Source organism: Gastrolobium bilobum, unplaced genomic scaffold (genome assembly GCF_033153095.1).
Source record: "Gastrolobium bilobum isolate Gb01-03AN ecotype WA unplaced genomic scaffold, APGP_CSIRO_Gbil_v1 utg168530, whole genome shotgun sequence".
Lineage (NCBI taxonomy): Eukaryota > Viridiplantae > Streptophyta > Magnoliopsida > Fabales > Fabaceae > Gastrolobium > Gastrolobium bilobum.
In genome coordinates, this window is record NW_026899909.1 from 58,721 (window position 1) to 72,465 (window position 13,745).

The window sequence follows — 13,745 nt, forward strand, 5'->3', positions numbered from 1 at the left end:
TTTTTATGTTAGTCTTATATAATGGTTATATTTGCTCTATATAATAGAGCCTCCACTATCCTATTGTATAATTGATTTAAAACATTTCCTTTCTTTTCCATCTTATTCAACACTATGTATAATTGCTTGCCAGAAATTTCTGCCGATGATAATTCTATCGGAGTATATTCTTCCTTGGTCATGCAACATTTCAACTAGATCTTCGGGTTGATGGTCATTCCAACCATCTTGTTGAATTGTCTTTCTAGTAATGCTTATCTCTCTGACATCTCGACATCCTGGAGTTGCCTTTCCAGCCATATTTTGCGGAGCCGAGAATAATATCATTTGGTTATTTTTCATCTTTAAAGAAGTCATTTGTAACAAGTTTAAAACTTAATAAGCTTTAGCTTGAGGAGATTGTTATGAAAAATATCTCATAATAACATGAATGTATTCTAGAGTATCCTATATGATCTCTTAGTAATAATTTCCTTATTTCTTTATATTTTATGATTTATTTTCCTTATATAATAATGATTTGGAATCTAATATTAGTATAAACAGGAATTAGTACTTTGTAGCTTGTATTGCATCATAACATATCAAGTCACTACAAATTTCATATTATTCATTCTTTATTTTCTCTTTTCTTTCTTTCATGTTTAAATCTCTATAATTTCAATAAGATGCATTACTTAACTTTAGTAAGGGTAAGTCTCCCGGTGCCGGTGTGTCCATTTAGTATGAAAAGTTAGGATCTGTTGTATAACTAGTAAAAGTCCAGCCTAATAATGCTCAATACATACTAAGATGATTTGTCTTTGACACTCCCTCCTTAAACTAGAGAATAGATAAAGTGAAAACTCCCATGCATAAAGGTTCTCGCCTCCCGGACTTTGCTAGGGTAGGGGGAGGGCAGATTGTACACAGTTTTACCTTTGCATTTTTGCAAGGTAGCTGTTTCCCAGATTCGGTCACAAGGAAGCAACCTTACCATTTGCCCCATGGCTTGCTCTCAAACTAGAGCATAGATATTAATCATATATAGTCACATGTTCATTGTTTAATTCAAGTTGTCTAGGTTGTATCCTATCAATTATTGTTTCTCACACTCTCAGTAAAGCACAGGGTAGATATAGCATGTCTCTTTTATGTTTAAATTTTATGCATATTGAGTTCTAGTAACAGTGAACTCTTTTCCCATTTCCTTTCATGGACATCACTTCTTATGCTTGAAAATGATTAGGTAGGAGCTGCTAGATTCCTGGATGTCTTTTCTGCATGTCTAAGCCATAATTCAGTGTTCTCTGGTTTTCTTGGCAAAATCACTTCAAGTCGATCATCAACACTGGGATACCTTCCCTCCATTGCTGAGTTGAAATCTGGATCTAATTTCTTCAGTTATGGCCTTCCTCTTATAAATTCTGTTCAATGCGAAGCCCCTAAGCGCAGCCTTATTGAGGAAAAAAGTATACAAGATCCTGCGAAAACTGCACAAAAGAAGTATGAGCTTCCTCGTATGCCACCTTGGTTTGGTTATGTTGGTAGTACTAAGCTATACCAGCCTCTTGCAAGGATTCTCCGAATTGCAGGTTTATCTTTAGTAGCAGGTGATTTCAAATTCAATGTTCTTTTTCTTGTAGCTCTGAGAGTTTGTCTTTTACCTGTATTAACTCTTGTTACCTTTGTTCGTCATTGCTAGATTGTAGAAATGAAGGGCTTCTGTGCCATGTGACCGAGATCCTACTTGGTTACTTCCGTAAATTGGTTTCGGAGCTCCGTTTAAAAGAATACAACAATGAAAGCTGGCAGTCTTGGTATGACAGGACTGGTTCTGGACAGTTATTGCGGCAAGCAAGTACAACTGCATGCATGCTAAATGAGATGATATTTGGTCTATCAGATCAAGCAGTTAATGATTTTGCTAGAATATTTCATAGGTCTGCTATAAGAAAAGTTCAGGTTCAGTCTTGCAAACTTGAATCTTTCTGGAAGATGCCGAAGGATAAAGGTTTAAGGAGTCATTTAGTTGATTGCATTGGTGGGATCTTACATGAATATTTATCTGCTGAGGTGTGGAATGTTCCAGTTGAGCGCGGAATTGCTGACTTGCAGCATAATGTTGTAGTTGAAGATATTAGTCTATACTTTTTCCAAGATGCCACAATGCTACATGAGGAAAGGCACTATTTCCATAGGCTGACATGACTGTTTATTCTCGGCAATTTGGTGTCTTTTTTTTACTTTTATCTCTAAAGCAGATTGATTTAACCTCAACAATGGCTTCTTTCTTCTGATTACAGGTTATTATTGAGGGAGTAGGAATCTTTAATCTGTGCCTTGGAAGAGATTTTGTTTCAAGTGGATTTCTTCATTCTTCTCTTTATTTATTGCTGGAGAATCTCAGTTACTCAAATTACCAAGTTAGAAATGCTGCAGATTCTGTCTTGCAAATTATTTCCACCACATCTGGCTATCAAACGGTAGTTTGTTATTCATGATACTGATTTATTTCCTAATTTTTTTTGCTTTTATGACTGCTGACTACTATCATACTTTAATTAATAGGTTGGAGAGTTAGTTTTGGAAAATGCAGACTATGTGATTGATTCAATATGTCGACAATTACGTCATTTGGACCTTAATCATCATGTGCCAAATGTGCTAGCATCCATACTTTCCTACATTGGAGTGGCTCACAAGATATTGCCTCTACTGGAGGAACTGGTATGACCATGTCCTCTTAATGTTGTTATAAGGCAACTGGCTTCCTCAATTTTAGGTGTTGTGATAATTCTTCTTTTAATGGCATTTAGTAGGTTTTGATGCATGTGCCAGGTATCTGATATTTTCTCCTTGTTCAAATACCAAAGAAAGGGGGATTACCTTAATAATGCTCAATTTGATTGGGAATTGTCTGTTTATAGTTGCGTTTTTTTGGTCTTTCTCTAAGCTCTATTTGCCTTGGATTATAAATTACTTTGCGTTGTTCCTTGTCTATGTACAAAGTAAAGAATCATGTTCCAACATGCTTAGACTTTATTGGTTAAAATCTTATGGTCTAATGATGTGCAATTGAACAGATGCGCTGTGTGTCAATGGATCTCGAAATACTGGGTAGACATCAACATCCTGATTTAACTATTCCATTCTTAAAGGTCTGTCGCAAGCTACCCCTTTCCTTCTGTGTGTTTGTGTGTGTACACTTTTTCCCCCTTAATCTAAATTGTGTCCTCATTTCCTTATTTTGTAGATTTTATTTAGATACCTACCTCATTCACCACCCCTTCCTCTATGGTTGGTTCGGTCCTTTTTGAAAATCTCTTTTAGGAACTACATTTTACAATTTTAGGGGTATATGCTACATGCCTTGGTTATAGTAGTAAATTTTGAATGTCATTTTATTCGGAATTTACACCGCAGACAACAAGCTTATGAAATCCAAATCATAATAAAGTTTTTTTTTTTGGTGAGTCATAATAAAGTTTTAGAGACTATTGTTGGTTGTGTTCAAATGGCCAGTCACAATGCTGGATACTGGGGAGAAGAAAGTGGATTGGATATGAATAATTTTGTTTTGTTTCTTTCTCTTGTCTGAGGACAAAGCTTCAGTTACTGGAATTGATAGAAAGATTAGGGATTTTGAGAACAAAAATGCTTTAGTTACCAGAATATATAGGGAGATTCAGGCAACCTGTTTCCAAGAATAAGAAGTCGTACACACAATTTTAACCATTGATCCGTTTATATCTAATGACTCACATATCTAATAAATTACAGCTATTAATATAAATAAAATCAACGGTTAAGATCGGGAGTGTAACTTATATTGGTGTAAATAATCCTACCATATATATATATAATGTAGAATTAGAGAGAAATACGGAGTACAAGTGGGTTGGAGGATAAGATATCCTCCTGAACTAGGACTGTAAGAAATATTATAGCAGAAATAACAAGCTTGATATCGAACAAGGAGATCCCCATGTAAGAAAAGCATGGGTAGAGCACTGAAGAGCCATTAAATGTTATTCCATCCTGTCTCAGCTCTAAACCATGTTGAAAGGATTGTTTTTCTAACTACCCCATCAGATGGTCCAATTAGGGTTTAAAAGAGTGAGGATAATAATTATAATTAAATGGTTACATATATGCTTAAAATTATTTTCAATGATTCCAGTCTTGTATCTTGACTGTAGCTAATGCATCCAATGCAGAAAGTGAAGAATTAATTGAATATTTTTATCGAGCCTATTTTAGCATTGGGAAACATAATATTGACTGGAGGTTGCTAGTACTACTTCCCATCATCTTACTTCAACGTCCACTTGGAAACAGCAACTCACCAAAGAGAAGCCACAAACATTATTCCTCCCTGGATCCCTTCACAAGTTTAGGAGGGAAGAGACTCTTAAAGATGCAGGCATTGCTCTCCAGCTAGTTGCACCAAAATTGCATAAACTTCACATCATTGAAAATTTATGTGTCTTTAATTTTAGCAAAACCTTTGCAGAAAATCATTAAAAACTGCTCCGAAGCACAAGGGTACACTCATTGGCCACTTTGGTGACCAAGGATCCCAACAAGGTTGTTCCATAGGAAAGTAGCTGCTTTACAATGCCAGAATCAGTGGCCAACTGTTTCTAAGTTAGATGTGCTCAATAGCACACATACAGAGGAAGAGCAGTGTGAGGCCTATGAAAATGCAACGTTAATAATTTGTAGTCTAAAATAATGATTACAAATTCTTTTCATTCTCCCGTTGTAAGGCTAGGTTATCAGATACCTCTAGTTGGAAAAAAATGCTACTCACCATGTAAGTTCTTGCTTTCCAATTCTGGTGATAGGTATGGACACGGCCAGTTATAGGTCTTCACATAAGAGCAAGTCATGGGGCCCTCATCTGTCATTTTGGTGTTCAAGCTATTTTTTATTGAAAAAGGAGAAAAATTGCAATTGGGTGAGATAAAGTATTCTCAAAAGCTGAGAAAAAAATAAAATAAAAAATTATAGAATCTTTTGGTCTTCCAGTTTATTTTGTTCATCATTTTCAGTTAAAAGTCTTGACATAGTTATTGTCTTCCATCTCATTATGCTGTGGTATGAAATTTCCCTTTTGGGGCTTTCTAGTCTTGGTATTTATTCTTAAGGAATTAGGAAAGCTCTTCCTAGTTGGAGTAGGATTACTTCAAACCAAAATAGGAATTCTTGTTCCAGTAGAATTTAGGTAAATCTGATCTATTGCATATAGATTTTTATGTGCATGCAATTTTGCTTTTGATTCAGATTATTATTATGGAAAAAGTGTGTATCATTTTAAAAGATGTAAAGTTGTGTCATTTTAAGTAAGAGAAAGAGATAGATAAATGAGGAGAGAGAGTGGACACAAAAATATAAAGGTGTGGGTTCCACCTCTTTGTGAGAGTGAAATGACATAACTTGTGTCATTTAAAAGGACAAACACTTTTCCCTATTATTATTGGTGTTTAGTTTTTGTTGAAATTATAGGGTTTAGGTAAAGAAGGAAAAAAAAAAAAAAGACGACTGTAAATAATAGTATGGTGAATATATGTTTGATAAGTGTAATGTCATACAATACCTTAACTCTAGACTCCTATTTATTCTATTATGTCAATTTCTAGCGTTACTAACAGTAAGCATAGGGGGTACGTAAGACAAGCCCACCAACACTAAGACAAATAACCCTATGACAGTTTTTAATCAAGCTATTTCCTCTGTCTCTTTGTATATTCTTCCTCTTCGTCTGGCAATAGAAAAGCCTCTAATACTGTCAATGAAACCAGATTTAGCACAGCTCTTTCAAAATATTTACAACTCAACATATCTACCAAGTTTGTGCTTTAAGAAGTGCTATGGCTATTCCTTTTGTAATTCATTTCCATTTCTTTAGCATGCATCTTTGGATATGTTAAGTATTAAAAAAATGGGTTTGGTGTTTGTCTTTTTAATGGACATAAATGCGTGTCATTTTAAGTGAGAGAAAGACACAAGTAATAGAAATCTATAGGAGAAAGAAAATGAGTATTTTTTTTAATTTAAATTTTAAATAAAAAAAATACTAGTTTGTGTCGTTCTCTCACTTAAAATGACACAAGCATATGTCCTTTATAATGATAAACATTTTTCCCTAAAAAAATATACTTAATTCTAATACCAGTAGGTGTCTGTAAATTGGTTAATTTCAGGCAGTAGCAGAAATTGCAAAGGCATCAAAACGTGAAGCTTGCCTGTTGCCCCCCCAGGCAGAGTCATTTGCCATAGATGTCAGGTCTATAATCTCCAATGCAGAAGAAACAACACAAGGTTCAGAATCACAATCCATTTTTCCAGATTGTTGTTTTTTATAATTTTCTTAGAAACTTGACATTGAATCTTGCATTGTTGACTTGAATACGAAATGCTTCCTTCAATTAGTAGCAGTCTCTAGCAGAGTTCACCTTTGGGTCCCTTCAATTTTTTCTAGTGATCAGCTTCCTTCTCCCATGTTGGCTTCGCAAACCAATGTTGCTTTTAAGATGCATGAGTACACCATGCAGCTCATGACCCCAAAATTATATGCTTCCTGCTTCAAAATGTGACTAAATATTAGTTTGATGTTTGGTTAGGTGCAGTGCAGATTGGATTTTCCTTAGGATGTATATATATTTTAAGATCTGCTTCCCTTGTGGAATTTGGATATTAAAATTTTTATCCCTTGACAATAAGAGAATGCCTTCAATTGGACTCTAGATTTCGGAAGCAAGTTCCATGATCCATCACAAGAATTAGAAGTGGCTGAGACTGTTGTGGAGCCAGCTAAGCTTCTTTTATAAGACCTACATTGCAGCTTCCACACGGAGTCTACAAACATTTGTATTGTTATTAATTTAAAATTTGCATGAGAAAAATTCAAATTTATTGCAATGAAACAAATGTTCTTCTTTAAAATGCTTCATGGATTGTAATTCCAAGCTACTGCCCTAAAATATTGAACCCAAGCTACCACCTCTATGCTCTTCCAGCCGCTCTACTTGGCATTTCATCCCTAAAATTACACAACTAGCAGAAGCGTATTTGGTCTACTGTTTTTATCTGCCTCTACAATTGTTCTCGCAACTTGTCTTCAATACTGCCATAAACAATTATGCCTCCACAAAGTTATGCAACACAAACATGCATGTGCCTCTGGATGAGGTCTCTCCCCAGCACACCATGATGTCTTGTCCCCTCAATTCTTTATCCCCAGAAGATAAAGAGAGGTTTATCCCCTGCTCGCCTCCATCTGAAGAAGTCTGTTTCCCCACAAGTCACCAGCCACCAGTCATCACCTGCTCAAGTTTGTCCTAGTCATTATCATGGTAAGGATCATCGTGTCTTCTTGGAGGTCTTGTGTGCTCTGGTGCACCAAGATGTGTAACACCCCTGCTATGCTCACCATATGGTCATTGCTGTTAACTTTGTCTTGTGAAAAGGAACACAACACTCTAGGTCACCGTCACACCGACAAAACATTCTATGGCTAGGAATGCAATACTTTTGCTATGCCTTTCAAGTTCATTGCTAGAGTCCATCATGTGTCTAGGATTAACAACAACTACATGGTGTCTTGATTCCTTCTCATGCTCACATTTGATCAAATACCACGAAAACTCATTAATGGCCTTGCATAGAGGTTTTGTGTAGATTACAGGGATCTCAACCATATAACAATGACTGATAAATTCCCTATGCCCATGATTGATGAGTTGTTGGATGAGCTAGGGGAGCTGTGATATTTTCTATATTGGATTTGAAATCGGGATACAACCAAATCCTGATGCGGAGGATATTGCGAAAACTGCATTTAGGACACACGAGGGCCATTACAAATATCTCGTAATGCCTTTTGGGCTAAAAAATGCCCCTTCTACCTTTCAATCATTGATGAATAATGATTTCAGACCATTTTTGCGAAGCTTTGTGTTGGTCTTCTTTGATGACATCTTGGTGTATAGCAAAGATGTTAATTCGCATGCTGAGCATTTAGCTTAAGTGCTCGAAGTTTTAAGGCAGAATGAATTAATGGCCAATAGAAAAAAGTGTAGCTTTGGGAAGGAGCTGGAGCATTTGGGACACATTATCAGTAACGAAGGAGTCAAGGAAGACCAAAGCAAGGTGGAAGTGATGAGATTGTGGCCATGACCCAAGAATTTAAAAGGGTTGATATGTTTTTTGGGAATTACCAGATACTATAGAAGATTTGTGAAAGATTATGGGTTGAAAGCAAGACCGTTGACCCAATTGCTCAAGAAGGACAACTTTGGGTAGAATGATCAGGCCGGAAATTCCTTTAAGGAGTTGAAACAGGTAATGATGAGACTGCCAACACTAACTTTACCCAATTTTGATAAGCAGTTTGTGATTGAAACAGACGTGTCCGGTTTAGGCATGGGTGCAGTGTTAATGCAAGATGCTATCCCTATAGCTTTCTTAAATCAAGCCTTTTCTGATCATGCTAGGAACTTGTCGGTATATGAGCGCGAACTTAAAGCCATTGTGTTTGTTGTGCACTGTTGCTCTACTATGTACAGCAACATGTAAAGAACCTTGGGATACACCACCCCAAAAGCTAGCTCAAAGGGTGGGAGTGCCCAAGACCTTATAAACTCCACATTAGTTGCACATATAACCAATGTGGGACTATATATCTCAACACGCCCCCCTCACACGAGAGCCCATTGGGCTTGAAGAGTGGACAGTGCAACAGGCCCAGCCTACCTGTGCTAAGAAACGCCACAAGAGAAAGTGGGGGGCGGCGAGGCTTTGATACCATGTAAAGAACCTTGGGATACACCACCTCAAAAGCTAGCTCAAAGGGTGGGAGTGCCCAAGACCTTATAAACTCCACATTAGTTGCACATACAACCAATGTGAGACTTCTATACTATGTACAGCAACACTCCCCCTCAAGCTGGAGCATATAGATCGTATGCACCAAGCTTGTTACATATCTGGTCTATCCTAGGTCCTCTCAAAGACTTAGTAAATACATCAGCTAATTGATCATTTGAGTTGACAAAACGAGTGACTATATCTCCTGAGAGAACCTTTTCCCTAAGGAAATGACAATCTATCTCAATGTGCTTAGTCCTTTCATGAAACACTGGATTTGAAGCAATATGCAAAGCAACTTGATTATCACAAATGAGAGATGTTGGGCCAGTGTCTCCAAACTTGAGTTCCTTCAGTAGCTGTTTTAACCAGATGAGTTCGCAGGTAGCTATGGCCATGGAGCGATATTCTGCTTCAGCACTTGATCTAGCAACTACACTTTGCTTCTTACTTCTCCAGGAAATCAAGTTATCTCCAACGAATACACAATACCCAGAAGTGGATCTTCTATCAATATGAGAACTTACCCAATCAGCATCTGAGTATCCTACAACTCTGGTATGACCTTTGTTTTCATAGAGAAGACCTTTGCCAGGAGCAGTCTTGATGTACTTGAGGATACGGATTACTGCATTCCAGTGATCTTCACAGGGAGAATTCAAGAACTGACTTACTACACTGACTGCAAAAGAAATGTCTGGTCGAGTAACTGTGAGATAGTTCAGTTTCCCAACCAATCTTCTATACCTTTCTGGATCAGAAAATAGCTCCCCCTGATTTGGTAAAAGCTTGACATTTGGATCCATAGGAGTATCAACGGGCTTAGCATTTAACAATGCTGTTTTCTCAAGAATATCCATAGCATATTTTCTCTGTGATAGTACAATGCCATCTTTGGATTGGGCCACTTCTATCCCTAAGAAATATCGGAGTCTTCCAAGGTCCTTTGTTTCAAAATGATGGCACAAATGTTGTTTTATCTGAGTTATGCCATGAGTATCATTACCTGTAATGACGATATCATCAACATATACTACCAAATAAATAGAACCTGAATCAGAATGTCTGTAAAAGACTGAGTGATCAGCCTTACTTCGAGTCAATTGAATCTGAAATATATTGTATATTCAAGTATATGAGTCTGTACAAGGAGGCTCTCTATTTATAGAGACTAAAAGACCTAATGGGATGACCTAATGGGCCAAGCCCACAATCTAGACTATTCTAGACTATTCTAATAATAAATTAATATTATTTCTAACACTCCTCCTCAAGCTGGTGCGTATATATCAAAAGCTCCCAGCTTGTTACAAATATGATCTATTCGGGGACCTCTAAGAGCTTTAGTGAATACATCTGCAAGTTGATCATTGGAATTGACAAATGCTGTCTCGATCTCCCTTGACTGGATCTTTTCTCTAACAAAATGACAGTCAATTTCTATATGCTTGGTCCTCTCATGAAAGACTGGGTTAGAGGATATATGCAAAACGGCTTGGTTGTCACAAATGAGCTTCATAGGCCTTTGTTCACAGAGATGGAGTTCCTTCAGCAATTGACTCAGCCAGATGAGCTCACAGGTTGCATTTGCCATTGCCCGGTATTCTGCTTCCGCACTGGATCTTGCGACCACAGTTTGCTTCTTACTCTTCCAAGAGATCAAATTTCCTCCGAAGAGAACACAATACCCTGAGGTGGATCGTCTATCTGAAGGAGAACCTGCCCAGTCAGCATCTGAATAACTAGAGATCTCTGAACTCCCTTTATTTGTATATAATAAACCTCTTCCTGGCGCCTTTTTAATATATCGGAGAATTCTAATAACTGCATCCCAATGGGAGTCACAAGGAGAATCAAGAAATTGACTTGCAACACTCACTGCGAAGGAGATATCTGGCCTTGTCACAGTAAGATAATTCAATTTTCCAACTAGTCGGCGGTAGCGACTAGGATCTGGCAGTGGCTCCCCGTCTTGGTAATAACTTAACATTGGGGTCCATAGGTGTATCAATGGGTTTACAACCTAACATGCCAGTCTCATCTAGGATATCCAGTGCATACTTCCTCTGACAGATGGAAATGCCCCGCCTAGACTGTGCAACTTCGATCCCCAAGAAATATCGAAGTCTGCCAAGATCTTTGGTCTGAAATTGATTGAATAAATGCTTTTTCAACTTATCAATCCCGGTCTGATCCCTGCTTGTAATGATAATGTCATCAACATAGACCAGGAGATAAACGCACTGGCCAGAAGAGTTATGCCGGTAAAAGACAGAATGATCGGCTTTGCTTCTGATTAATCCAAAGGATTCAACAACTGAACTAAAGCGGCTAAACCAGGTCCGAGGAGATTGCTTCAGGCCATATAAAGATTTCCGAACTTTACATATCATTCCAGAACTCTCCCCCTGAGCAACAAAACCTGGTGGTTGCTCCATATAAACTTCCTCCTGCAAGTCACCATGTAGAAAAGCATTCTTAATATCAAGTTGGAGAAGGGGCCAGTGATGAATGGCGGCAAGGGCAAGAAACAGGCGAACAGAAGCCATCTTAGCAACAGGAGAAAAGGTATCCCCATAATCAAGACCAAAGATCTGTGTGTATCCCTTGGCCACTAAGCGAGCTTTAAGGCGATCAACAGTGCCATCAGGACCAACTTTAACTGTGAACACCCATCGACAACCAACAACAGACTTCCCGGGAGGAGCACGAACAAGATCCCAAGTGCCATTGGAGTGAAGTGCCTGCATTTCATCAAGCATCGCCTGGCGCCACCCTGGATGAGATAGTGCTTCACCTGTGGTTTTAGGGATGGAAACAGAAGAGATACTAGAAACAAAAGTAAAATGTTGTGAAGAAAGTTTGTCATAACTCAAGAAAGAATAAAGGGGATGAGGATTTCGAGTGGATCGAATACCTTTCCGAAGGGCAATGGGAGGAGTCTCTGATGGAGGATCCGGAGGAGAAGAGCCGATGGGAAGGGGCGATGAGTCATCAAGAGGCAAAGTCGGAGGAGGTGCAGGCTGACGACGCTGGTATGTGAGGAGAGGACGATCTGCAGGTATGGAGGTAATTGGTTGCTCCTCTGGAATAGGGTCACCTGCAGCTGGTAAAGACAAATCAAGAAAAGGAACAGGAAGGACCTGATCAACTTGGGACACTGGAGACGAAGTAGAGTGAAAATGCTGCTGATCAAGGAAAGTGACATCAGCAGAAACGATATAACGCTTGAGATCAGGAGAATAGCAACGATACCCTTTTTGAAAACGTGTATACCCAAGGAAAATACATTTGAAGGCCTTGGATGTCAACTTGTCTTTACCTGGAGTAAGATCATGAACAAAACAAGTACAGCCAAAAATATGTAAAGACAGAGGATAAGAAGGTGCTCCGGAAAACAAAATACTGTGGGGAACATCATTATTTAGCACAGAAGAGGGCATGCGGTTGATAAGGAAACATGAGGTGATAATAGCATCTGCCCAAAAACGGAGTGGGACGTTCATATGAATGAGAAGGGTACGTGCAGTTTCAACTAGATGTCTATTTTTACGTTCAGCGACTCCATTTTGTTGTGGAGTGTGGGGACAGGTAGTCTGGTGTATCGTCCCTTGTGTATCCAGAAATTTAGAAAATTCAAGAGACACATACTCTTTTGCATTATCACTGCGCAAGATTTGAATAGAAGCACCAAATTGAGTTTTTATTTCTGCACAAAACTTTTGATAAATTGAAAATAACTCAGAACGATTTTTCATTAAATAAACCCAAGTGCAACGGGAGAAATCATCAATAAAGGTGACAAAATACTGAAAACCCAAAACAGACGTTGTTCGACTCGGACCCCAAATATCAGAATGAACAATAGAAAAAGGAGCATCAGCTCTTTTATTGACTCTATTAGCAAAGGAGGAGCGAGTGTGTTTTCCTTGCTGACAAGAATGACAGTTTAAAGACTTAAGATTGGATAAAAAGGGAACCATATGCTGAAGCTTGGAGAGGTTTGGATGACCCAGACGGCTGTGAATTAGCTCAGGAGACTCTGTGAGAGAACAGGCTACTGGAGAAGGTGGTGCAATCAGATAGTAGAGACCTCGTGACTCAACGCCTGCTCCAATCGTCTTCCCCGTACCCGAATCCTGCATAGAAAAGGATTGTTTAGAGAAGGTAATAGTACATGAAAGAGAATGAATCAACTGGCTAACAGAGATTAAATTAAAAGGAATGCCAGGTATATAATAAACAGAACTCAAAGTTAAAAGGGGAGTTGGGTTGGCTTCCCCAATTCCACGAGCAGGAGCCTTAGTGCCATCAGCAAGAGTGACAGGGGGTAGGTTATTAGAATAAGAAAGTGAAGTGAAGAGATCTTTATTACCACAAAGATGATGAGTAGCACCTGAGTCTATTATCCAGGGTCCAAGAGATGATTGATAAAAACAAGCAACATGATTACCAGTGTCTTGAGTAGGATGCTGAGAAGAAACCTTCTTGAGAAGTGCCTCATAGTCGGCACTTGAAAGAGTTACTAATCCAGTTGAAGGTGGCGTAACATCAGTTTGAGCAAATTTGGCAGACGGTGGCTTCAAATGTTTACTTCCTATAGCAGCGTTCTTCAAAATGCCCAAGATTCTGGCAATAATTGCAACGAGGCCTCTGTCTGCGGCCACGTCTGCGACCGCGTCCACTGTTCCAATTGGAATCACTGGCCCGAGAAAAGAATGGAGATGGGGTAGTACCGGAGATGATGCCAGTCGTGTTTTTGGACGCATTATTTGAGCCCTCCATCACAAAATAAAAGGAGATGACCAGAAAATAGCAAAGAACTACAAGAAAGCAAGAAATCGCGCAAAAACGTTGCACAAAAGTGTCCAAACAACGGGTTTTTCACTGAT

General features: G+C 38.6%; 1 protein-coding gene across 1 annotated transcript in view; it reads left to right on the forward strand.

Annotated features, from left to right (window-relative positions):
* Window positions 1-6,815, forward strand: part of LOC133294152 (uncharacterized) — a 35,011-nt gene extending 28,196 nt beyond the window's left edge. The window contains exons 9-15 of the mRNA XM_061492805.1: window positions 1,229-1,592; window positions 1,685-2,157; window positions 2,283-2,465; window positions 2,551-2,709; window positions 3,066-3,140; window positions 6,189-6,306; window positions 6,709-6,815. Of these exons, the coding sequence (XP_061348789.1) occupies window positions 1,229-1,592; window positions 1,685-2,157; window positions 2,283-2,465; window positions 2,551-2,709; window positions 3,066-3,140; window positions 6,189-6,306; window positions 6,709-6,815 (1,479 nt within the window). The remainder of the gene's footprint in view (window positions 1-1,228; window positions 1,593-1,684; window positions 2,158-2,282; window positions 2,466-2,550; window positions 2,710-3,065; window positions 3,141-6,188; window positions 6,307-6,708) is intronic.
* The last annotated feature ends 6,930 nt before the right edge of the window (window positions 6,816-13,745 follow it).